This window comes from Podarcis bocagei (assembly GCF_964188305.1).
Source record: "Podarcis bocagei genome assembly, chromosome: 14".
NCBI lineage: Eukaryota > Metazoa > Chordata > Lepidosauria > Squamata > Lacertidae > Podarcis > Podarcis bocagei.
The window spans coordinates 27,417,060-27,443,570 of NC_138139.1; the positions used below are offsets into that span (position 1 = coordinate 27,417,060).

General features: G+C 46.0%; 2 protein-coding genes across 2 annotated transcripts in view; one reads left to right on the top strand and one right to left on the bottom strand.

Moving 5' to 3' along the window:
- The window catches only part of MAP2K1 (mitogen-activated protein kinase kinase 1), a 49,559-nt gene extending 30,545 nt beyond the window's left edge, over positions 1 to 19,014 (top strand). The window contains exons 6-11 of the mRNA XM_081171246.1: positions 8,684 to 8,808; positions 9,573 to 9,780; positions 15,067 to 15,131; positions 16,614 to 16,675; positions 17,286 to 17,331; positions 17,597 to 19,014. Coding sequence (XP_081027372.1) covers positions 8,684 to 8,808; positions 9,573 to 9,780; positions 15,067 to 15,131; positions 16,614 to 16,675; positions 17,286 to 17,331; positions 17,597 to 17,710 — 620 coding nt within the window. The 3' untranslated portion in view covers positions 17,711 to 19,014. The remainder of the gene's footprint in view (positions 1 to 8,683; positions 8,809 to 9,572; positions 9,781 to 15,066; positions 15,132 to 16,613; positions 16,676 to 17,285; positions 17,332 to 17,596) is intronic.
- Positions 18,937 to 25,210, bottom strand: SNAPC5 (small nuclear RNA activating complex polypeptide 5). The gene is made up of 2 exons (XM_081171355.1): positions 25,013 to 25,210; positions 18,937 to 20,854 (listed from the first exon to the last, which is right to left on the bottom strand). The coding sequence occupies exons 1-2, from the start codon at positions 25,100 to 25,102 to the stop codon at positions 20,750 to 20,752; spliced, it is 195 nt and encodes a 64-aa protein (XP_081027481.1). The 5' UTR covers positions 25,103 to 25,210; the 3' UTR covers positions 18,937 to 20,749.
- Positions 25,211 to 26,511: the final 1,301 nt, after the last annotated feature.

The following is a 26,511-nucleotide window of genomic DNA, read 5'->3' on the forward strand; positions in this document are numbered from 1 at the left end:
CCACAGGGGTGTGGTCAGGGGTCCCTTTACCTTTACCTAACTCCCCTCACAGAGCTACCATTCCTAGAGTGGTTCAACAATCAATCCCTCTTCCCAGGGAACTCTGGGAATTGCTGCTCTATGAGGGGTCTCTGAACCAACTCTTACACCCTTAGCAAACTACCATTCCTATCATTCTTTGGGGGGAAGCATGACTGTTTGAAGTCTCTATGATAGTGCTTTAAATGCATAGTGTGGATTGTTCCAGAAACACTTGTTTGCAGAGTTGTTTGCATGGTCAGTGGAGGGGGTGAGGAGACTGAGGCTTTGCATCATTTTATTATTTCCAAGGCCAACTTGCTGCTTCAGCCTTTCAAGGTTAAAAAGGTACCTACTGTACAATGTACGCATTTTAAAAAAACCAATTCTCACCTTCAAATACAGTGTGAATTTTGCCTCCTTTGTCAGCTCCCCAGCCGCTCCCCAGTTCCTTAATAGTGTCCGTGTCCCAACATAACCCCTCATTCCATAGATCCTGTGCAGCCAAGCACCCCTGGGGGGTTTATAAACCTGGAGGAGGCTGTTTGCAAAAGCCAATATTCCAAAGGTGTCTTTGTGTCAACTTATTCTCTTCCTGACAGACATTATTGGATGTTCGGACGGTGGAAATCAATAAAACCAGAGAGCTCAGATAAATAGGAGATTAAAAAGCTAAGAAAAAAGAATTGTATGAAACTGCTAGAACAGTCATGTTGGGCTGCTTGATTCTGGCCAGCAGGGCCTTTACCCTGATCATCTTTACCCTGAGATGATCTTTGCATTTATTTACTTATTAAATTTGTATGCCACCCATCATCCAAATATTTCAGGGCGGTTCACAGAATAAAAACACAAGATAAAAACACAAAATACAAAATAAAAACAAGAACAAAACCAAAATAAATCAATAACTCCCCTCCCCCCCGCAAACACATTATTATTATTTAATCATTTTTATTTGATTTTACAGATATAAATTTATAACAAAATCAAATACACATCCATATAAAGAAATTTCTTTGAATCTCGAGACTTCCCCCCCATCCCCTCCATGTCAATGTTTTCAACTGCATATTATATCATAGCCTATATTTTATATCTATCCGTATTGTGCATAGTATTTGTTACATTACAAGTGAGATTAAAATCCTGCTAATGTTTTCATCTGCTTACTTCTTTCTTGAAGTTTTTGACTTCTTGGTCCCTGAGCTTTCCGGTCAGTTTTGCCAAGTCCAAGAGCTTGATTTGCCATTCCTCTCTGGTAGGGATTCTTTCTTCCTTCCATCTCCCCGCAAACACATTTAAAAGGATGCAGGATGTCAGTCAGCCAAAGGCCTGGTTGAAGTTGAATGCTTTCACCTGGCACCTAAAGGTGAGCCTCCCTGGGGAGAGCATTTCACAAATGGGGAGCTACTGCAGAAAAATGCACTTGTGTATCTCCTTTCCTGTGGATTAGGCTGCCCATGCAGGACACATACCCAGCTGGCAGGGAGGTGGTTCTGTGCATTCTGCCCCCAAAGAAACTGGAATTTGTAGGTTTCTATTCTGTTTTCTTTTTGCCTTGATACAAGCACTGGGTGACAGTGCAGGAAACCCAGCCTTGGCCAACCTTTTGCCCTCTGGATGTTGTTGGGCTACAACAGGGGTGTCAAATTCATCGGGGGCCGCATCAGCTTTTTGGTCACCCTCAAAGGGCCGGTTGTATCTGTAGGACTTTTTCAAAGTTATTTTTCCATAGGCACTGGTGTGTGTTGTCTTGAACCTATACACTATTTAATATACCTATTCCAGTACGATTTTAAATAAGAATAGAAGAAGAAATAATAATGATTTTTTTAAAAGATGACGAGATGGGCTTTCAGGCAGACTGGAGCTCCAACGGGGAGGAGACAGGAGCCTGTCCCAACAGAGCAGAGCAGAAGCAAATGTTGCCTCCCCCCGCCCTGCCGCCGCACTCAGGAGTCAGAGGATACGGAGCTGCAGATTGGACAGCAGCAGTTTCTTCCTTGCAAGGGAGCCCCAGCGGCACTGCGGGCGCGGGTGGCCAGGATGTCCTGCTGGGGCCCCGAGCTGCTGCAGTTGCTCCCGGGGAGGGGGCTATCCGCCAAGTCCTCCGGCCCGGAGAAAGCCGATGTGTTGGCGTGGGGAGGGGGGCGGTGTTTCGTAGCCAGGCTCCCGCAGCCAAGTTGCTGGCAGGCTCCCACTTTGCTCCAGCCGCCCAGATGCCGGCGCAGTCCTCTTCAGGGTTGGAGGCGCCCCTGCTTTGCTGTGTGGCACACCGCCCGCCCGCCCGCCTCCCTCCACCCCACTCTGCGCAGCTGAACCGGCAGCAGCCTCGCCTGTCCCAGCCCAGCCGGGGCGCGCTGCCTGCTGCAGGATCTGCGCCCGCTCTCCACCCGCCTCTGCCGTTCCCTTCCCCGCCTGCCGGCCCCGCTATTTACCCACCAGAGCCACCCCCAGCCAGCCCCTGGCCCCGCCGCCCGCGCCCCCGGCCATCTCCTCGCCAGCTGCAGCGCCGCAGTGGCCTCTATTTGCGGCCCGAGCGAGTGAGTGAGTGGTGTCCCAAGCGTGGCTCTCGCTCCCTGCCCTCGCTGCCAGCCTCTGCGGCTCTCTTGGGCTCCAAAAGTTGCCGCGCGCACGACCCGCCCCCTCGAGCAGCCGCGCCTGGGAGGCTCCGAGGGGCGGAGGCAGCTGGCCCCGAGCTCGGCTTCGCGGGACCACCTCTTCCGCAGCGAGCCCCGGACTGGACCGAGCGAGCAGAAAGCCTCTTTGTCCGGCCCGCGAGGAGGCGAAAGTTGCGGGACCGGCCAGTAGGCAGCGCCGTTGGGGCGCGTTGGTTGGAGCCCTATCTGCAAGCAGGCTGGGAAGGCTGTTCACGTGGGTCACTTTTTAGAAAGGCAGAGAGCCTCCGCCGGAGTGCGGACCCTAAAATCTGGGTCGGGACCAGTAAAAAGGACGAGAAGCTCGCTTCCTCGCCCTTGATGCCACGGGCCACATGACGAGGTCTGGCGGGCCGGATTCGGCCCGCGGGCCTTGTGTTTGACACCCGTGGGCTACAAGCTCCTAGCAGTCTGAACACTGGAAGTCTTCAGTAGGCACTGAAAAGACAATAACTAGACTTAACCAGTTTGACTGGACTTAACCATCCAGGGGTCCTTTACCTTTTAATGGGAGGGAGTTTCAAAAGGGAGGTGCTACCCCATTAAAGGTCCAGTTCCTGCATTGTATGGAACTGCGTGGACCTCCTGGTGAGATGGTATCCTATAGAGCCCAGTGATGAATATAAGGGGCAAGACACTCATTTCAATATCCTAGAACATGGGTAGGCAAACTAAGGCCCGGGGGCCGGATCCGGCCCAATCGCCTTCTCAATCCGGCCCACAGATGGTCCAGGAATTAGTGTGTTTTTACATGAGTAGAATGTGTTCTTTTATTTAAAATGCATTTCTGGGTTATTTGTGGGGCATAGGAATTTGTTCATATTTTTTTCCAAAATCTAGTCTGGCCCCCCTCAAGGTCTGAGGGAAAGTGGACCGGCCCCCTGCTGAAAAAGATTGCTGACCCCTGCTCTAGTATATAGGATAATACAGTTCACATTTTCTAAGTGTGGTGTGTTTCACTCAAATACCTCCTAACATGAAAACAAAATGGTGAACATGTAAAGGTAAAGGGTAAAGGGACCCCTGACCATTAGGTCCGGTCGTGACCGACTCTGGGGTTGCGGTGCTCATCTCGCTTTATTGGCTGAGGGAGCTGGCGTACAGCTTCCGGGTCATGTGGCCAGCATGACTAAGCCGCTTCTGGTGAACCAGAGCAACGCACGGAAACGCCGTTTACCTTCCCACTGGAGCGGTACCTATTTATCTACTTGCACTTTGACATGCTTTCAAACTGCTAGGTTGGCAGGAGCCTAATGCAGGAGCCTATTGGTCCAGTTTGCTCTGTATCATCTACTCTGACCGACAGTGACTCTCTAGATGAGGGTTTTCTTCTGGTTTTGGACTACAGTTTGCATCATTCCTGACCGCTGGTCCTGCTAGCTAGGCATGATGGGTCTTATAGTCCAAAAACAGCTGCAGACCCAAGTTTGGGAAACCCTGCTCTAGACTTTCAGACAGGAGTCTTTTCCAGTCCTACTTGGAGATGCTGGGGATCAAACTTGAGACCTTCTGCATGCAAAGCAGACTCTCTACCACAAACTATGGCCTTCCCCTTAGGGGGAATGACTTGCCCACCGCCGCAAAGGCAAAGGCACAGCAGAGGACTGGAGATCCTGACTTAAATAATGCTGAAGAGCCTTTGGGTCCTGGTGCTGGCAAGGGAGTGATAAAGAACTAGCACTGTACCCTTGCATTAGTCTAATTGACTGCATTTACTTAGGCTCTTAGCTGGCTCCTCCTGCAGCTTTAAATCACTGGGTTGTCATGGCAGCCAAGATGCAGGGATGTGAGGTTCAGAGAAGCAGGTGCTAAATATTTCATCCAGGAGGGCGTAGATGCAAACTGTACCGGTGAAGATCTGCCATGATCAAGAGGGCTGCCTCTTCTCTTGGCTGTAATGACCATTCAAATGAAAGCTTCAACACGTACCAGACCAGTGGAGATAAGAGATTGCAGCTGGGTGCCTCCTGAGATTCCTTTGAAAGCTGAGGGTGAGAGCTGCTGTACACATCAAACATTCTACCATACCCTCCAACATTTATCTGATGAAAATAGGGACGACTTATTCCATAGTAATAGTAGTAGTAGTAATAATAATAATAATAATAATAATAATAATAATAATAATATATTTTTACCTTGCCCATCTGACTGGATTGCCCCAGCAACTCTGGGCGGCTTACAACATATATAAAAACGTAATTAAACATTAAAAAAAACCTTCCCTATACAGGGCTGCCTTCAGATGTCTCCTTGGCTCAGAGGTCGCATAATTTTTAAGTCTTCCCACATGACTGCTCCATTGTGGGAAGTCTCCATTCTGGTGCCAGAGCTCTGCAGGAACATGCAGTGGTGTCATGGAGAACCGCAATATTATGATGAAGCAGGCTGACACAGCAACTTCCTGTACAGTAAGGGAATGGACCAAGCCAACCCAGCCATATCGGGCACCCACCCCACCACTGGCTTCATCTGTGCTTCACATGTTAGAGTTACCGTTTGCATAAGTCCTATATGTCTCAGGGAGCAAATCAGCTGTCTGTGCCCTGAAAACTTAAGGAGTGATAGCCTGTGCAGTCAGTACTCTGATTAGATCCACTGAAATGAGTGGACTTGCATCTATTGATTTCTGCTCTGAGTATCACCCAAGGTGCGCAAAACTTGCAGGTCTGTTTTCATCTGCACCCTTTCTTGAGGGACTCCTTGGGCAAATGATGTTCTGGCTCCCAGAACTCCAGGTGGCAGGTGAGGCTGTTGGAAGTGCTGGAGGAATGTGGAAACTCCTCCTTCCATCCAGTGTCACAGGGAGTGAGGCCATAGTGGAAGAACACACACACACACACACAGAGAGAGAGAGAGAGAGAGAGAGAGCGCTACACTTCCCTGGAAGTGTGCTACTCAGCACTAGATAACGGTAGCACGAGACATTGATGTCCAATGAGGGCAGGAGTCCTCTGTGCTGAAATGTGCAAATTAGTTGAGGATTAAAGGTTTGATGGTACACCAAAGGGATCAGGGTGAGCTGGCGTGATCCCAGTCTCCCACCACTCAATGAGTATGAACATCCACATAGGTTTAACATACATAGATGTTCCTATGCGGCAACTATACCACGGAGATGGGCTTTGACTCAGGAGGTTTACTGTTTTCTCATCCACCATAGAAGGCCAGTAGATGCAAAAGACTTAGCACAGTTAACCCTCTGAAAACATCAGTGATGTTTTCTCTTATCCACTGTAAAGTTTCTTAAAAGAAGAAGTGAGGAAGGAACTCTGGGCCCTTGACTTTCCCCACCCTTCAAGTAGAAATCGTGAAAGGCTGCTGCTGCTGCTACTTCCTTGAACCTCCACCACTTTTCAGCTGCTCCATTTTTCCTCCTTACCAGAAGAATTGATTGCAGAGATGCCTGCTTATTTCATAAGGCTTAATGCATTGCTAATGACTGGATAAGTGCTCTATTCTACAGTGGTGTCCTCCGCCTACAGCAAAAAAGATGAAAAGAATCGCTTCCAGTGCCTGAGCATTCATAAATAGTTTTCAGTTGCCTAGTTACAGACAGCCTTTATTTAAGGAAGCAGGGCTGCATATGTAAGCTGGTGGTGGCTTGGTTCAGACAACCATGTTTTTCTCCAGCGAGCCTTGATTTCTGCAAAACCGAAAGACTCTCTGATTGCTTTCGGTTCTTATGGTTTTGTTGGAAAAGTGTGGTGGATCAAAGTTGGCCGAAGAGGTCCGATGAGCGATGGGCTCCATCAGCCACCATGTTTTCCAATTTTTGTCCAAAGATAATGGCTTGAAGAGCTGCTTGCTTTGGATCCCTTTGCACAAACAAGTTTCGCTTTTTTAATCCCATAACTTGGTGTTTGGCAAAAGTTTTATCACTTATTTGTTCAGTGGGGGGAACCCAAGTTTTCCAGAGTCCACCTGACATTTATTTACTACCACTGTTGACTCAGTCATCCATATGCCAGGTAGATCAGGGTGCAGTTTCCTCTACTTTTGATGCTTTGTGTATGTTGAAAGGTAGATCAAGACTGAATTTGAAGTGGGAGGTGGTTGACCATAATCTCGCCACCTGCCTGTTGGTGTGCAAACAGTCCCTGCTTTATTGTGCGTTGAATCCAGCAGAATCGTTGCATGTGTGGAACGGCTTCCAAAAGTGCAACAGAACCCCAAATCTGCCCCAGAGGGTTGGGGGAACCCCCAGAACAGATTTGGGGAGCATCCATAAAGAAGAGAGAAAGGAGTTACATTGAACTCATGGAAATCTTTCTGCTCATCTAGTGACTTATGATATTATCAACAATTTTATTATTTATATCCTGCCCATCTGGTTGAATACAACCCTGTTTTTTAATCCCACCTTTCCTCCAAAGACCTTAGGCAAGCACACATAATTTCTCTCCCTTAGTCGTTTCACAGCATCCTTGTAGGGTAGCTTAGACAGAGCGAACGAGAGGAGCTGTGTGGCTCAACAGGGTTGTGAACCCCAGTTGAGTGATATTCTGAGGTTGTGACTTTTGTCCCATAACACCACTCTGGGGTTGTGAAATCAAAGAGCCTTGTCCCCCCCCCCATGCATACCTGCATGATAAAAGACTGTAGGAATTCAGCTGGGAATTCTTGCTTTTGATCCAGGGAAACTGTTTGGGAGGGAATGAAAACATGTGAAGCCTCATGAGTAGAGGAAGTCTGTTGACAGGCAGAGAACAGGCAGTGAGGCTGGCGTTTCGGAGGACGTATTCTGTGTCCTGACTGTGCCATCTGTCTAAGCAGCTGTAGCTTGCAAATGCTTATGTCAGTGGGGTGCCATGGGCAGAGAGTCCGGGACTGTGTGTGTGTAGTGTTTGTGTGGAACACTTGGCATTGTTTGCAGAAGGTCTCCTCTGCTCAGCCCTTGGGATCTCCCATACAAAGGCTGTCAAGTCCCAGGACCAGAGAAAGCATCTTCCTCTCTGCTGCAGCTCCAGCTCTGATCGGACAGTACAAGTTTAGATAAACAGATAAAATTCTATAGAAGTCAAGTCCTTTGTGATCTGACTGTTGGTCTGCAAAGTGCCACAGGACGCTCTTTTCAAAGTCGTGTTTCTTCTTTACATGAACAAGCTGTTTGGGTTCAGTCATCCTTGGAGCAATCCACAAGGAGCCTTTATTGCATAATTGGACTGAGTTTGGGATATGTTTGGACCAAGATCAGCTTGCACCACCTCAGGAACGTTCTTGGTCTGTAGCAAAACTCCTGACCATGTAAAGCAGGGAAGGGAAAACTCAGACCTGTGAGCCAAATGGGGGGCTTCAGGGCTCTCTATCCAGTCCTTGGAACTTCCCCCAAGACACTTGGCCCTCTTTTTGCCTGACTGGAAAGTGGCCTTGAAATGTGATGGTGCTTCTTGCTTGTCTGGATGAAGGATGAGATGGGTGTTGTGAGTGCATGTAGAAATGAAACTACAGTACAAAGGTAAAATTGGTTGCCTTGCCCACTGTTGCTTCTGGCCCTGCCCACCACTGCCTTGTGGCCCCTGGAAGGTTGCCCAGAATGGAGAAACCAGTGAACTCTGAATTGGACAACTTGCAACCACAGCTGGTGTTTCATCAACCTGGTGCCCTCCAGAAGACTTGGGCTACAACTCCCAACGGTCCCAGCTGGCATAGTCATGTGAGCTGGGGCTGATAGGAATTGTTGTCCAAAACATCTGGAGAGCACCAGGTTGGGGAAGGCTAGTGTGGAAGGTCAAAGTATCTTGTCTCCTATATGTCATGAGGTAAATAGAAGGCCTACCGAAGGAATTATTATTAATTTTTTCTGTTGCGCTATAAAAAGGAAAGGACTGCATTTCTCCCTTTCACTTTTTGGTTTGTTACTTTCATGATCTGTTTTCGAACCACCCTCTCATTTCATTTTAATATATACTAAGCACCAGAGATTAAAAAAGCAAGGCAGAAATGCCTGAATGAAAACAAGTAATTAAAATATCGTCCATTCATCTTTTTTTTTCCCCTCCCAGATGTTAAACCATCCAACATTTTGGTAAACTCTAGAGGGGAGATCAAGCTTTGTGATTTTGGTGTCAGTGGACAGCTGATAGATTCAATGGCTAACTCCTTTGTGGGCACAAGGTCCTACATGTCCGTAAGTACAGACGATGATGATGATGATGAAACTGTGATGGTCCAGTTTACTCAGGACAAAATGGCCATGTGCAGAGAGCGCTTCCATGCCTTCGTGTGGTGTGCTTTTTCCCATGTGTGACAGTTGCACGTTGGTATGCTTTGCAGTTGTGTACGTGCCACACAATTACGTGTGAGCCATTTGCATTGCTGGAAAGGGATGCTGTTATGGCAGACGTTGCTAGAATCAAACCTTGCCAGGATTTTGTGGCTCATGAACTTCAGATGCAGTTGGGGCAGGAGATTAAGGAACTTGACCCTTTCCTCAGAGCCGGACCTGACTTGCCTCTCCCATTACTTGTGGTTGGTGTTATTCCTAGGATCAGCTTCAGGGAGGGCTAGTGGAGGAGCCGTGCTCGTTTCAAGTTGAGCGCCACGTAATTTCCTGTTGCATAGAGGCTTAACAACAGATTGCAGGCCGAGCAGCACGAACTACAACTAAAAATTGGCAGTTCTCTTTGATATTTATGAAGGCTTCAGCAGTGCAGCATTCCTGAAGGCTTCTGAAGGTCCCACAGGCTTCCAAGTCTCCTGCTGTAGGGGAAAGGAAAGCAAAAGAAAAGAAAAGGGGCCTGGCTGTCTAAGCAGAATTAAAACACCTTCCTCCATTTTGTTTTCTTTGCCACACTCGCCAGGGGTTTGCTCTCTTTTACATTGCAAATTTCCGCTGTCTCGGGCTTTTAGATTTATTTCTGTTCTATCTTTTGTGGTTTTTTGTGCATGTAGCCAGAAAGACTACAAGGGACTCACTATTCGGTCCAGTCAGACATCTGGAGCATGGGGCTCTCTCTGGTCGAGATGGCCATCGGCAGGTATCCAATCCCCCCACCTGATTCGAAGGAGCTGGAGCTCATGTTCGGCTGCCCCATAGGGGGCGACTCACCTGTCTCTGAGGCATCTCCAAGGCAAAGAACACCCAGCCGGCCGATGAGCGGTAAGATCATAGTCATACCTCTTGTTGCGTTTGCTTCATGTTGTGGTTTTTTGGGTTGCGATCGCCACACACGCAGAAATGTTCTGTGTGCTTCACACATGCGCAGAAGTGCTCTGCGCTTGCGCAGAAGTGCCGCTCTAGTTGCGGACTTTTCGGGGTGCGAACGGCACCCTGGAACGGATCATGTCCGCAACTAGAGGTACCACTGTATTGGCTGATGCATTCTGTGCCCAGGGCCTGGAAATCTGGAAATTTGCCTAAACCCACCCAAATTCCAAGGTTCTGCTGCCTATAGGAAAAGCTCTACAAAGGCAACAGGAGAGTTCACAATGCAGCAGTCTTGTGGTCAGAAGTTGGTGTCATTTATGCCGTCTTTTCCTCTCTAAACCCAAAATCCTGCTTTCTGTAGCAAACTTCCCTCTTCATGCCCACAGTGTAGGTTGTCCGGTTTAACACAGGGAGGAGGACCATGTCAGCGAAGACGTATGATGCCATCCCAGAGCTGGTCTCTGCATGGAGGCCTTCTTGGAGTTGATGAAGACAATATACCGTATTTTTCGCTCTATAACACGCACCAGACCATAACACGCACTTAGTTTTTAGAGGAGGAAAACAAGAAAAAAAATATTCTAAATGAAACAGTGGATGTATGATTTTTGTGGTTCATGCTGTGGCCACAGACATGTGATCTGACAGTGAGTTTGGAGTAGCCCAATGCAAAAATCCTGAGGATCCATGTGGATCCATGCTTTGTAACCACGTTTTTGCACCACTGTGACCCCAGGCAACAGTGGGTACGTGATTTTTTTGGTGCAAGATGTAGCCATGGACATGCTATGTGATCTGATGGTGAATTTGGGGTGACCCAGTGCAAAAATCCTGAGGATCCATGTGGATCCATGCTTTGTAACCACGTTTTAAGTGGGGAGGGAAGGAAAAGCACTCAAGGGACAAGGAGCTCGCATGGGGTGTGTGGAGAAGGATGCTGCTAATAATGCTATTTAGCGAGCTGAGTGGGGAGGAAAGAGGGACAGAGAGCCTGCTTGCTTTAAAGGAGCCAAGCGGACAGGAGCCGCTTACACTCTCCTCCTGCTTTGCTCCTTTAAAGCAAGCAGGCTCTCTGTCCCTCTCTCCTCCCCACTCAGCGGTTCTTCTCCCGCTTTGCTGTTTCAAAGCGAGCCACGGAGGAGGGAAGGAAGGGGCTCCTTTACTACAAAATGAAGAAGATATAGATAAATTCCTTGATAAATATGGATTACAAAAAATCTCTCATCAAAGTAAGATGGATCTGAACCAGAGAATAACAGAACAAGAGATAGAGGGCGCCATTCAGAATATGCAATTGGGCAAGTCTCCAGGGCCAGATGGACTGACTTCCAGATATTACAAATCTTTGAAGGAGTGGTTGATTCAACCGTTAAAGGAAGTCTGCAACGAGATCTTAGAGGGGAAAAAGGCACCTGAATCGTGGAAAGAAGCGTATATTTCACTCATACCAAAGACAGAGACTGAAAAGACCCAATTGAAGAACTACCGTCCAATATCATTACTTAATGTGGATTACAAAATTTTTGCAGACATTTTGGCAAAAAGATTTAAAAAAGTGTTGATGGAGAAGATTCATAAGGACCAAGCAGGCTTTCTCCCAAAAAGGCACCTATCAGACAATGTAAGGAATATAATAGACATTTTGGAATTGCTAGAGGTGAAAATAAATACTAAAGCGGTGCTGATCTTTGTGGACGCGGAGAAACCCTTTGACAACATTTCTTGGAGTTTTATGAAAAAGAATCTTCATGGGATGGGGGTAGGCCAAGGATTTGAGAATGGTATGGGTGCGATATACTCTGAACAAAAAGCCAAGTTGATTGTAAATAATGTGATAACTGAGGAACTTAAAATAGAAAAAGGAACACGACAGGGATGCCCAATTTCCCCATTGCTTTTTATTTCTGTCCTGGAGGTGTTGCTGAATATGATTAGAAATGACCAGCAGGTTAAAGGTGTACAGGTCGGAGTTAAACATTATAAGTTAAGGGCATTTGCAGATGACTTAGTATTGACCCTACAAGAGCCAAACACTAGTACGAAAAGGGTGTTGGAGATAATTCAACAATTTGGCCAGGTAGCTGGATTCAAACTGAACAAACAAAAAACGAAAGTTTTAGAAAAAAATTTAACAGTCATGGAGAAGGAGAAATTTCAAGAAGAGACAGGTTTGACAGTGGTCAAGAAGGTGAAATACTTAGGGGTTTATTTGACATCTAAAAATTTGAATTTGTATAAGGACAACTATGAAAAATGCTGGTTAGAAATTAAAAAAGATCTAGAAATATGGTCAAATTTGAAACTGTCAATGTTAGGCCGAATTGCAGTTATTAAGATGAATGTATTGCCTAGAATGTTATTTTTGTTTCAAACCTTACAGATTCTTGACAAGATGGACTGTTTCAAGAGGTGGCAGAAAGATATTTCGAAATTTGTCTGGCAGGGCAAAAAGCCCAGAATTAAATTTAAGATATTGACAGATGCCAAAGAAAGAGGGGGATTTGCCCTGCCGGACTTAAAATTGTACTATGAAGCAGCTGCGTTTTGCTGGCTGAAAGACTGGATGCTCCTCGAGAACACAGACATGCTGGATCTGGAAGGGTTTAATAATGCATTTGGTTGGCATGCATATTTATGGTATGACAAAATCAAGGTGCACAGGGCCTTCAAAAACCATATTGTCAGAAAAGCATTGTTTAATGTTTGGATAAGATACAAAGATTTGTTGGAAAACAAAACCCCTAGATGGTTGTCACCCTTGGAGGCTAAGGCATTGAAGAAACTCAATATGGAGGCCGGATGGCCAAAGTATTGGGAAATTTTGGAACAGGATGGAGATAAATTGAAATTACAGAGTCATGAGAAACTGAAACCTAAATTACAAGACTGGCTTCAATATTTCCAAGTAATGGAGGTTTTTAAACAGGACAGGAAAATTGGCTTTCAGGTGGAAAAATCAAAATTAGAGACTGAACTGTTAGAACCCAATACTAAGAATTTGTCAAGAATGTATAACTTGCTGCTGAAATGGAATACACAAGATGAAACAGTTAAATCGGCTATGATTAAGTGGGCACAGGACATTGGTCACAATATTATGTTTGCTGACTGGGAATGGTTGTGGAACACCGGTATTAAATTCACGGCATGTAATGCCTTAAAGGAAAACATTATGAAAATGATATACAGGTGGTACATGACCCCAGTCAAGCTAGCAAAAATCTATCATTTGCCTGATAATAAGTGTTGGAAATGTAAAGAAACTGAAGGTACTTTCTATCACCTTTGGTGGACATGCCTGAAGATTAAGGCTTTCTGGGAAATGATATATAATGAAATGAAAAAGTTACTTAAATGTACTTTCTCTAAAAAACCAGAGGCATTTCTCTTGGGCATTGTCGGCCAACTGGTGCCAAAGAAGGACAGAACTTTTTTTATGTACGCAACGACAGCAGCAAGAATACTCATCGCAAAGTATTGGAAGGCACAAGATCTACCCACCCTGGAAGAATGGCAGATGAAGGTGATGGACTACATGACATTGGCTGAGATGACTGGCAGAATCCGTGATCAGGGAAAAGAGACGGCGGAAGAAGAATGGAAGAAATTTAAAACTTATCTCAAAGACTACTATAAACTTGATGAATGCTAGAATGTCGAGGTTTTCAGAAAGAAAGGGTTACAGCGATATAAGATTAGATTAAAGAAAAGATTAAGAAGATAGAGGTGGGAAAGAAATATTTAGAAGTTGCTAAAAATTATGGACATTGGGATGCAGAAAGGGGGGGTATGGGGGAGTCCGGGAAAAGAGGTTTATGAAAAAATGTTATGAAACTATACGTGTTTGTATGTCTTTGTATGTGTTTGTTTGTTTTAAAAAATTTTGTAAAACCAATAAAAAAATTTTTTTAAAAAAAAGGAAGGGGCTCCTTTGCTCACAACTGCAGCAGATCCCCCCCCCCCCCGCCACCCGTAGGCATTCGCTCCATAACACGCACAGACATTTCCCCTTACTTTCTAGGAGGAAAAAAGTGAGTGTTATGGTGCAAAAAATACGGTACCTAGGAATAAAGGAAGCTGCTTATACCGCATCAGACCATGGGTTCAGTTAACTCAGTCTACACTGACTGGCAGTGGCTCTCCAGGATTGCATGTGGGGACACTTCCCAGTCCTGCCTGGAGCTGCCATTTGGGATTGAACCTGGGACCTTCTGCATGCAAGGCAAATGCTCTGCCACTGAGCTATGGCCCTTCCCCAAAGTGTAATTATACTCTCCTCAGGGTAGGAGTTGAGACTCATTTATAAAGTAGCCATTTGTGCAATGGTGAATTGAATACACCTTTGGGGAATAATTTTCTTCTGCTGGATGGTGGTTCAGCAATCCGTCAACATGCAGCTTCCTAGCTCGGTGCCTTATTATTTTCAATGCCTGCCCCCCCCCCCTTTTAAGGCAAACCTACTCATTATTATGTATGTATTTTTTTTATTTTAAAAGACTGCTGGTGTTATCTATTTACTTAGATAAATTTTATGCCTGCTTGCTCTTAACGCTGGGTTTTTATCAGTATTTTTTAAGTCAGTATTTTGCATTGCTTCATGTTAAGCTGGTTTTAGTTGTCCAAGCTATATATAAACCTTGTTAGGTAAATAGACATAAATAAATAAATTGAGGCTGCAAAAACTGCACAAACTTCTCCTCAAGATTAATTATGACAAAATGAGGTGCTTGGAAGACTTCCACATGGTTATTTTCAGATTATTTATGGAATCTCTTTCCTAACTGCTTCCCATTTCACAAGGGGCTCACTGTAACTAAAGTAGCCTTCTCCAACCTGGTGCCCTCCAGCTGTTTTGGGCTACAACTCCCATCATCCTCAGCCAGGAAATGCTGGCTGGGGTTTATGGGAGATGTAGTTCCAGAAAAGCTGCAAGGCACCAGGTTGGAGGAGGCTGAATTAAGGAAATGAGGTACCTAGCTACTGCCAAATGCTTCTGCCAGACAGAATTGGTTTTTTTGGTTTTTAAAAAAGAAACAAAGCAGCAATGAATAACAAAACCTCAGTGGTCATTTTGTAAGCATGTGAATATCTGGACTTCATGTGAGCATTTGAAAACCACCATTTAGAGATGGCTTTGGGGGTAAAAGAACTTACTAGAAAAGGTAGGAGCAACAACAAAACGTAAGAAAGAGAAATGAGTTGTCTCATTAACTTCCAACCTCTGTTGTGACTTTTCAGCTTATGGCTCAGACAGCAGACCACCAATGGCTATATTTGAACTCCTAGACTATATTGTCAACGAGGTAAGCCAGCTGCTATTATTCTGTGTTTTGCATTTTTGCAAGGAGTTTTGCAAGGAGGAAATGTACTGTAAGGAGGGTTTAGACTTCACCCCATTCCAGCATATGGATCCTTCAAAACGTAAAGGTAGCTTGCCTCACCCTGGATGTGGGTGGGGTGGGTGCAAACTCCCCTGTACTGCACACAGTTCAAGCAACATGTTAGGACAAGAAGTGGGGAAGCTCAGGCTCAGGGGCCACACGTGGTCCCCAAGCCATTCTATCTGGCCCTTGGAACTCTCCAGGCCATAGGCCCCACTCATATCTGGGCTCTACTTCACATGCTGGGTGTTCTTGTCCTGCTGGGATGTGTCCTTGAACTCCAATTATGCTTCTCGTTTGCCTGCCCATACCTGGGCAAAATCCACATCTGTTGCTCTGCTCACTTTTGCCCTGCCCTTCACTCTAATGTGGCCCTCAGGAGATTGCCCAGAAGTGAATGTGGCCCTCTGGCTGAACAGCTTTCCCCACCCCTGCTTTAGAATCCAGCTAACTCAAGTGAGACAAGCTGCTTGTGGGGGCTTCTTCCCTGCAATCTGTGCCAATTTTGGGGCCGAGAGGGAACCCCTTGCAGCACCCCCTCCAGGAAGGCTCTCACCTGATCCTCCATCCTCCTCCTCCTCCAGTTGTTGTGCTCTTCCATTTCCCCTGGGGAAGAAGGGAGGGCGCCAGTTCCAAGCCTAACATGCTCGAGGCATGTGGAACCTAAAAGATTGCACTTCTTGACCCATGATCATTTGGCAAGCCTGGAACAAAGCAAGGGCTGCAAGATATTGAAACACTGCCTTCCCAGGATGCAGCATCCAAGAGAGACCATCCCAGGGATTGCAAATGCAGGAAGGCTGTACATTGCCCTCGCTTATTTTAATACTTTGTCATGCAAAAGCACCACTGCATTTTATTTCCCCTTTCAGAGCCCTGATTTCCAGCCCTGAGACTCTAGGGCTTGGAGTCACTGTACAAATTGCATGATGCACACAAAGCTTTTATGCACTTCTTTTGGTGACTCACAAATGTGCTCTGGTGTCCAATTTAAAACTAAAACCCTGCCTTTTAGACACTTGCTGCCATGATCATATCCTTTGACATTGTCAACATGTCTACACGCCCTTCCCCCAAAACACCACCCCTGTTTGCCTGCCAACACTAAATCTGTGCTTCTGGTCTCAAAAGACAGCTAATGTTTGTATGTGGGTGGAGTTTTGAACAAACTGATTTTGTCAGCCCCTTCACACCACACAAAATACCACTTGGACCTTTCTCTGATGTCACATGTGAATGCCTTATTTGTCAAGAGAGTGCTTAAAACCCCTTCAACTCAATTACATCCTTTTTATGCCTTCCTAAAGAACCATTAAATAAACCGCAAGTTTCAGGAGTTATACTGTTGCAATGTTTCTTCTTTTTTGCTTTCATCTCTTTGCCACATTCCCCCCCCCCCCCCAGCCTCCTCCAAAGCTTCCCAGTGGAGTCTTCAGTCCAGAATTCCAGGACTTCGTGAACAAGTGGTGAGTTCAGTTCTTGAGCAGCTTATTTTCAGTAGAAATGTTTTTTACGTGTGTTTTTCAAACTCTGTTTGGGGTTCACTAGTAAATAAAAAGTGTGGTTTTGCTTTTTGGAAAGGATCCTAAGCAGACGGGGTCAAAATGCTTCTGGGTCTCCCAAATGCCAGTCCTCTTTCCCCTTAATTTAACATGGGTGGGGAACCTCTGGCTGTAGGCCTAATGAAGCCCTCCCAAGCCCCACCTACATTTGACCCATGAGGCCATTTTGGCCAAACCATACCCACCTGTCACTGTATATGACATCCAGCAGTGTGGCAAAAATAGGTCATTTGAATCCCGGCTGTCAAACCTGGCCTGTGGGTGTGTGAAGGATCTGCTCCACTGGTCAGGATCCAGTTCCCCACCCCAGATTCAGCCCACAGCACAAGCCAGGGTGAAGTTCTCTTGCACAAGCCCTGTTGAAATGTTCAGGAGCCACACAAGAGTTGTCATTCAGTGCCGTATCACCATCTAAAGCTGGCCAAATGGAGAGCAATGGTTGGCATTGTCCGTTCTGCGATGCAGAGTGTATTGAAGTGGCAAGAGGAGTATGACACTCTTTCCTTTTATGCAGCTTGGTCAAGAATCCAGCAGAGAGGGCAGATCTGAAGCAGCTGGTGGTGAGTGGAAACTCCTTTCTCTGCTAACAGTATTCTGGGGCTTTCCAAGATGCTTTCTGCCAGCTTTTGAAATCTGGAAGCTGGACAGAAGTCACGGTCTTAGGGAAGCTGGTATAAAAAGGGTCCCCTCTGGCCTCTACCTGTGCAAGGAAAATACATTTTGCTGCCTTAATCTGTTCCATGCTAATTATGTAACAACTCCCATGGGAGCCTCAAAGTTGGGCTTTCTTTGTTGTAAACCCCCCCCCCCTTTTGCATCCTCTAGGTCCACACATTCATAAAGAGATCAGAAGCCGACGAAGTGGATTTTGCAGGCTGGCTGTGTGCCACCATAGGCCTTAACCAGCCTAGCACCCCGACCCACATGGGAGGAGTCTGAATTTGGAGTCTCCAGGGCAAACAACACACCAAGAACTCCTGCGGCCGATTCCTTCTGCTCCTGCTCTTCCCGCGCCACCTTCATTCCAAGTGGAGTCTGACCAGGACCTCCCCCTGCAAGACCCACTGAAAGCAAACTGGAATGGCGCCTGGTGGATTTGTGTTCCAAGCTACTTCCTGTTCCAACTGTTTAAAGCTGTTTTGGTCCTGTTTCTCAGAGCTTCTGTCTACTAAAAAAAAAAGTCTATTCCCCAGCCCATAAACTTCCCTTTAAGAGTGTCTCCCTAATTTTAGCATGTGCCAAATTCTCTCCCCCATTCCCCGTCTCTTTTATTTCCTCTTTAGGGTTCTAAATTAACAGCTGTTGTGTTTGATTCCTTATTTGTTAACTGACCAAACATGTGATGCTTTAAGTGATAGCGATATGGCAAATTTGGCACTGGATGTTGGGATATCCTTTCAACAAGTAGGAAATCCTGCTGGAGCTGCTTCCTTCTCACCTCTGCTGGGTTGTTTTGACCGTGAGCCTTTTGTGGTACTTTCCCCCAAGCCTTGCTTAGCCAGTGTTGCGGGCAGAACAGTTCAGAGATGCCCCAAGTCCAACCTCCCCTGAAGCATGTCTTTGCTGCTGCTAATCTGAGATTGAAGTTATGAATAATGGCTCTGATATTTTGGTTTGTATAACAGACTCTTGGTAAATGTGAGTAGGACCCTGTGCCGTAGACTGCTGCCACCCTCCGCCCCCAGGTCAACACATAGAAATCTGTTGGCACTTTTATTTATTTTTAAGTGTCTTGTTGCATATGTTTGGGATTTGCTTAGTGGTATACATCTGTCCCCTTCTGGTTAATTTAGTACAGGCAGCTGCCCGTTTATGCACATTCAATATGTGTGAGACCAAACCTGGAAGTGACCTGGAAATGTCCTAAAGACACCACTGAAACATTATTTAAAAAGGGCAGAACGGTGTTTGTGGGCTTTTTCAATGGGTTTCGATTATGCGCAATTTCACTGATGCACACGGTGCCTCAGAACATAACCCCCGTGTAAACGGGGGGGGGGCTGCCTGTATCTGTATTTTGAGAACAGGTGATGAAAGAACTATTTCTCTCAACCAGAATCAAAGACTTTCTGAAGAATGAGTAATAAATGATGATAATAATAATACACATCAGAATGGTTTCCCTTCTAGGTCAGCTGATGTTTGATATGACAAATTGTGAATACTTAAGTGTTTGAAAATTCTTTTAATCATTTTTATTATTTCAGGTGTTTCATCTTACACTAATAAATGTCATGAAGTTACTTCAGGGAGTGGGTTATTAATTGTGGTTCGTTGGTATCAAGACGGATTCAAGGCGTTTGGGCAAGGGGGGGAGGAGAGGTTTACTACTCCAGGGCTGCCCTTTGAGATCTGCACACCCTCCTCCTCCCGGGCACATTGTCACGCATTCAATTTGTAGATTTCCTTCCATTCTTCCTTGTGGCACATCAAGCTAACCTCTTCAGCGCATAGCTAAGCGATAGAATTCGCTACCGCAAGATGTAGCAATCGCCACCGACTTGGGTGGCTTGAAAAGAGGATTAGACAAATTCATGTAGGATAAGGCTATCAATGTCTTATCAGCCACAATGGTAATATATTACAACTCCCAGTATCCATGCATGCCAGTGGCTAGCAATTTCAAGTGGGGAGAATGGGGCAATTTATAAAGCTACACACCCACCCACCCGACTATTAGTTGGGAGTATATGTGCTGCTTGCAGTTGTTCACTCCACCTCAAAGCCTGTGACAGAAAAGGAGATCCCCCAGCTGTTTGCACACATCTGTATGGTCATACATCTGGGTTTAGCCCCACTTCCTTGGGTGATGTTCAGCTATTACACCGTAAACCAGCACATGTGAAATCCTGACACTGGATCACAGACACATGAAACAGACAACCAAAACCCCTCAGGCCCCTCTCTGGTCTTTGCCTGCACCTGGGAAGAGGAAGAGCAGGGGAAAGCACCTGGGGCTGAAAAGGACTTAGAAGAAAAACATCCAGGAGCACAACCAGCTTCACTTCCCTAAGAGGAAGCAGCACTGCTGGGTTGGCAGGTAGGAAGAATCAGCTTCTTCTGCCATAGCAGCACAGAGCTAAGGGAGGCTAGAAAGAGAAGCACTTCAGCTCTGAGGACCAGCAGCCACTGCAGGCACTCAGCACCCTTGATCACAAGTACAGCACTTGTTTCCAGCAGGACCTATCTTAAAAACCCTTCGGTAGAAGCCCAAGGTATTTTAGACACACTCCAGAAGATGGGCTTGTTGCAATCAAGCCTGTGGTTGCCAAACTAAGCAGTAAGGGGGAGGAATACTTGGGCACCTCATTCAAGGCAAGAAACCCCTGATTTTAGGAAGATCAACAGACTCCTCTCTATTTTGTACACAAATACGATCCGCTGACTTTTGCTGAAAGAAACACTGTTCCATATGCCCGCTTCAGAAGTAAAAGCTCCTGTCTCAAAATGTTCCCCATTATTACTTGTAGACAATACATAAAATGTTCAAAGTTTCATACCGTGGGTTGGAATCAAAGGAAATTGTTGCTTTTTGTGAATGCCACAGCAAATGCTACATGCAAGAAAAGTCCCAAAGTACCGTTTCCGTTTGTAGTATTTGAGGTTGGATAGTGCCATTGGCTTAGACTTGATGCTTTTTCATCTTATTTTCACCAGCAGCAGATGCTGCAAAGGGTAGATTATTGCTTTGGGAGGAGTTGTGTGTTGGACTTTTCCCAAATGCTACTTGGCTCAAAGAGTGTGTGTTTAAAAGGAATCGTGCTACATAGTGATGCATCGACACTGCATTCTCCCAACACCCGCCACAGTTCATCACCACCTCTGGAAGCCTTTGGGAATCCCAGATGCACTTGTGAATACTGTTTGGTCTCTGTAGCACCAAGCAAAGTCCAATGAAGTAATTTGCTTGAATGGTGGTGGACAGGGAGGTTCCTGAGTTTGGGAGGAAAAGGCTGTCAGGCTGCTGCATGCTACACTTCATGAATCGGATTCCTCCTCCTCTTCCTCCTCCTCCTCTTCCTCTTCACTGACATGCATTTGCAACTGCAATTTAGTTTGATTGATGGCAGCTTCATTGTCCATCTGTCCCGTGAGCATGCATAAAATAAAAAACCCAGTTACTTCAGGACAAAGAACGCAAACCGGAAGCGCCCTCCTATTTGAGAGATGCAACAATGTGCATAAACACCCCCAAATACATCTTTCCAGTTTACTTGCAGGGTTGCCAAAGCTCATAGGTTCCTGCTTGGCTGTTTCAATTTGCGGAACAAACACTGGTGCCACAAAATACTCATTCCACACTTGTTTTGTGTGGCAGCAATGGCTACCTTTGACTCCCTGGGGCGACCAGGGGATGGAAGAAATTGAAAAGGAACAGTTCTTTAAAGAAAATGACATGTTTTTTTCTGCCTCTCTCCTGGTGCTACTCCCCCCCCCCCCCACTCTTAGTGTGTCAGCAATGCTACTGGGACCATTCAGCTGGCTCAAATCCATTTTGGCACAGGAGGCATTCTCCTTTCCAGGCAGGGGGAAATAAACGCTAAAAGGATTAGCGGATGGTATGTTGCACCTCCTCACCAGCATTCGATCAGGGCCAGTTGTCTCTCTTGGCAACCTGACACTGCCTTCCTCCCAGAGCAGGAACTTATGATCATGACTGAAGGGCCAACTCTTCCACCTAGAAATGTTTTAAAGAACAGTGAAAGCAGCACAACCCTGGCGCTGATCATGGACTGAAGGGCCAACTCTTCCACCTAGAAATGTTTTAAAGAACAGTGAAAGCAGCACAACCAAAATGTTAAAACCAGCAAGTTCACCCTTCGGCAACCTGGCGCTCTCTACAGCTGGCACCAATAGAGGTTGACAGTCCAAAACATCTGGAGGGCACCAGGATGGCAAAGTCTGCTCTCGTTCACCACCCAGTGTCAGGGGAAATTAGCATGATGCTGGGGAAATAGCTCAGTCGGTAGAGCATGAGACTCCTAATCTCAGGGTTGTGGGTTCGAACCACACATTAGCCAAAGGTTTCCTGCATTGCAGGGGGTTGAACTAGATGTCCTTCATAGTCCCTTCCAACTCTACAAATCTATGGTTCTATGAACACCAAAATTCAAATCCTCTAAGCTCTCGGGAGTGTAAAAAGCTGCCATACACCAAGTCAGACCATTGGTCCATCAGTATTGCCTACACGGAATGGCAGCGGCTCTCCAGAATTTCAGGTAAGGAGTCTTTCCCAGCTGTACCTGGAACCTTCTGCATGCAAAGCAGATGTTCTACCAGTGAGCTACAGCCCATTTCCCTGTGGGTAAATTGCGCAATTCCCCACCCCAATAAAAAGCAACTTGGCTGGATTCACTAGAAGGCAGGATTGTCAAGAAACAGCAGAACAAGAAACAGCTTACAGCAAACATATTCAGGTGCACGGAGTTAGTTAGTCCTGCTCTTTTGAATATAAAGTCATGTTGACATGTTAAAATGAAGAACAGAAGGAGTGGGTTACAGCAGGTGGAGGAGAAAAAGCTCGAACAGGAACGAACTGAGATAACAGGAAGACGGGTAGCTGTAAACAAAATTAAAATTCCCACTTCAAAAGCATTCAAGTTTCATTTTTTTTAAAAAAAAGTCCACAGGGATGGATGTGGAGACAGCATTGCCCAGATTTACAAAATTACCACATCACAAGGATTAGAAATTTAGGGTCGCAGAATTGTAGTGTTGGAAGGGATTTTTAAAAATAACTACTTTTAAAAGAAAACTGAATTCCATGTTTGCGAGGCACACTTAACAGGCACATGGAATGAAGCCAGCTCTGTTGGTGCCAAAACAATGGCGAGCAAGCATCAGCATAGCATCTAGCACTCTGCACATGCCAGGAAGCTTAAGCTCTAATCTCTTCCGGAAAGTGCATTCCCTAGCGCTCTATTTATAACACTGCCGTGTGTGTGTGTGTGTGTGTGTGTGTGTGTTGTTGTTTTCCCTTCTCCATACCAGAGCCTTAGCACTCAGCTGAAAGCTGTACCAATGCTCCCAAAACCTTGTGGCATTTAAAGCAAAACACTGCAAACAACCACTGGCCGAGCCGTTTTATAGCTACAAGTTGCAGAAGAGGAAGCAAACTGCATGGTCTATGGAGAAATTGCACCTTTGAATAAGCACTCTTCATCTGACCTTTGTTTGGAAGATGAAGGAAAAGTTCAAGAGGCTTAAAAGACTACACCAGGTTCGGGGAAACCTGTAGTCCTCCAGCTGCTGTTGGACTACAACTCCCATCAGCCCTGGCTAAAATGGCCAGGAGTCTCTCTCAGTCCTACCTGGAGATACTGGGGATTGAACCTGAATGCAGAATTCTACCACAAAGCTATGGCCCTCCCCTCCCAGGAACATCTGGAAAGTCAAAGCTTCCTTACTCCGGGGCTACGCACACAAAGTTGTGGGTTCAGAGCTTTAAGGGAAGCTATCTTTTGATGTTAGGTTGGTTACTGTAAGGAGCAAGGCTGCCTAATTTACAGCAACTTCCTTATGGGATTTCTTCTTTGGGGGAGCTTCAAGATGAATCTTACTGTTTCTTCCCCCACCCCCCTGCCATCTTGGGGCTCTTTGAGAGACTGAAAGAGAGGATATAAATATGTAAATGTCTAAATTATTATGTATGCCAATACAGCTTTCTGATATGGCTGTTATCTTTTCATATTGGGTGATCTCCAACTGAGTCACACTAAGGCTAAGTGTGGTCTGCTGTGAATAGGTGTAATGTTGGATAGGACCCATTCAAATGCCAATATTGCCTAGCAAGTCATATTGAGCAATATAGGAATTTTCTTTGAAGAGTGAGCTTCAGGTGGGAGAGAGAATGAGTGATATTCAATGTGAGCTGTACACAAAATAGATCCACAGAAATCAGTGAACTTAAGTAACAAGTTCATTTCAATGGGTCTACTCTTGAGTATGACAAAAAAGAATTGTTGCAGGAAGAGGATGGATAGTGCACAAGAGCTGAGGAGAAGGCAGGCCTAAGGGCTCTATTGAAATGAGGAAAAAATAGAGGCCTACTATTGTGAAAACAGCTGAATAAAGAGAAGAGGAAGGAAAGGGTTTGATTCTTAAGTCACATCCATACCGTACATTTCAAGCACATGACTTCTCCCAAATAATCTTGGGAACTATATTTTAAGGGCACTAGGAATTGTAGCTCTGTAAATTCCCAGGATTCTTTAGGGGAAGCCATGTACCTGAAATGTATGCTGTGGATATTCCCTTATTTGCATAAACACATGCATGCTACAGAGGCAAATGAGAACATCTAGGAACATAAAATGGACCCATATAAAAACAAATAAAGAGCCCTCCTACGTTATCCCAAGAACCTCCACCTAACCCAGCATATGCCAATCTGGTGCCCTCCAGTTGTGTAGACGGCAACTTTCTTAAGCATGTGATCCTCTGTGACATAGGAGGCTGCCTTATATAGAACCAGGCACTGGGCCTCCCCAGCTCAGTACTGTACTGTCTATCCTAGGAATGGAGAACTGCAACCCTCCAGCTGACATCAGCCTTCACCTCACACCATCCCTGGCCATTGGCTACGATGGCTGGGGCTGATGGGGACATCCAACATGTGGGAGGACTACATATTCCCCACCCCGGACCTGAAATAATTCCAATAAGATGCATAATAAAATCTAATATATTTTCACCCAAAAGGAAAACAGTGCCTAACCTGGTGATAACCAAATGAGCAAGGTTAAGGAGGGAGCTGCAGCTCAAGATAGGAAAAGAGGTGTTACGGGAACATCTAGCTACATTAAATGAATTCGAATTTCCGGGACCTGATGGGCTGCACCCAAGGGTAATAAAGGACGCTGCAAGGCAGATCCTCTACCACGGCGCTGACCCGTTGCAGCCAAAGCCTGGGTTCTGCCAGCAAACCCACAGCCGTGGTCCCCAAATAAGCCTCATTTTGCATGGAAGGGGATCAAAAAACCCACCGCCTTGAACTCGCTGACCGCACGTCCCTCCACCCCTGCTGACGGGCTGCACTCGCCAGGCGTTTGCACCGAGCGCAACTCAAACACGGGTTGAGGAAACGCGTGCACACGTGCACCTGCAGACGCACACACATAACGCCCTAAATTGCATATGCAAATAAACCCCCTCCCCCCCATAGAGACGGGCCCAGAAAGCCTCTCTCCCCTCCCCCCCTCCAGCTCCTGTTCTTTCAAACCGCCCCCGCCCCCCGCGGACCTTGAGCCGGTTGAGCTGATCGTGCAGTGCCGCCTTGACCCGCAGCAGCGTCTCCTCCTCCTTGCGCAGCTCCTGCAGGCGGCTCAGCATCCTGCTTCTGCTGCCGCCGCCACCGCTTCAGGCCGCGTGGAGTGATGACGCTACCTTTGTCGCGGCCGCTCGCCTACCCGGAAGGAGGCAGCGCCATCTTGCTTGAGGGCGGAAGAGCTCAAAGTTCCGCCGGATGGCTGGCGCGTAAATCCTTTTCGCCCACCCCTTTCTATTGGCCGCTCCGCTTTTCGACAGAAAGGGCCCGCCCGCCTACGGGATCTCCCATTCTGCAATTTGGGGAGGGCGCGGGCAGGGAGTCACGTCTGCTTCTACTTTAGCGGGCCGGTTTACCCATTGCAGCGGCATAATTTCTCATTGCAAAGGGAAGCGAGGGAAAGAAATTTCTTTTCTGAATCCTCTCCTGCGTCAGGTTGAGAGGTGGCGCATAATGGAACAGATTTAGCTAGAATGTTTCCAATTCTGCTATTCTCTTTGTTGTATTTAAAATAGCAAACCTGCAGATGTTGTAGCCCTTATGGAGCTCAGGGTCTGCTAGTGGGGTAGAAAAGCTGAATATATTGCCAATTCATTTCACATCTGGCAACCAATGTGCTCCATTGGTTTCAGATAGTACTTTGGTAGTCTAAAAATCCCAATTTTTCATGCCCCTCTAGTGGCTATGGTGGTTTTTACCAGATGTATTTAGTGTATACTCAATTCTGACCAAACTACACCTCGATGCCAGATGTGAAATATACAGTATTGGCATTATTTTCAAGCTCTCATACCCCACTGCACCACCTCCATTCTTCTGTAGATACAAGTTTTCATAGTTGAGCACTGACTCTTGGCTTTAGGTACAGGCTTGCTTTTGCTGGAACGGGACAGCTACCCTTCTGCACTTTCTAAGCAGCAGTTCAAAAGATTGGACATGTCAGATGTTGCAAACTGAACCTCAACCAGAAAAAAATCCCACAACTGGCTGAGTGTTTAACTACTTTGTGTATTCCTTCATATTTACTATTGGTACTATTTCTATAGCAATGACCTCTCCTCACTTAACTTTAAAAAGGATTTATAGGCCATCCTTCCATTCTATATATTCAGTGGTCAGGGGCTATCTACAATTATTCCCAGAACATGCAGAATCAAAACTGCATGTCAACTGCAACCCGCTCTGCATCATGTACATAAGAGGAAATCTGATGCAGAATCAGCAACTTTGAAAGTCTTTAGTCAAGTGTTTTGTGATATCACATTAACTGCAAGTTGTATTTCCACTTATGCCCATTTAAAAGCCCTTTTCAATATTTTATCCCTAGAACTCCCTCCAATGCCCATTCCACATTACTGATGAAAGTTTTAATAAGTTTGCATCCTAATTAAATCCATCACCTCAAAACTTCCATCTCTCCTTCCCTCTAATTTTGTTCAGACTCCAAATTCTATCTGTTATAACTTGGTTTTGT

Bases quoted from the DNA above. Each gene is read 5' to 3' on its own strand.
- SNAPC5 (XM_081171355.1), bottom strand. From the start codon at position 25,102: ATGCTGAGCCGCCTGCAGGAGCTGCGCAAGGAGGAGGAGACGCTGCTG. The intron at 20,855-25,012 runs GTCCGCGGGGGG...CTCACGGGACAG, and splicing joins ATCAGCTCAACCGGCTCAAG to ATGGACAATGAAGCTGCCAT.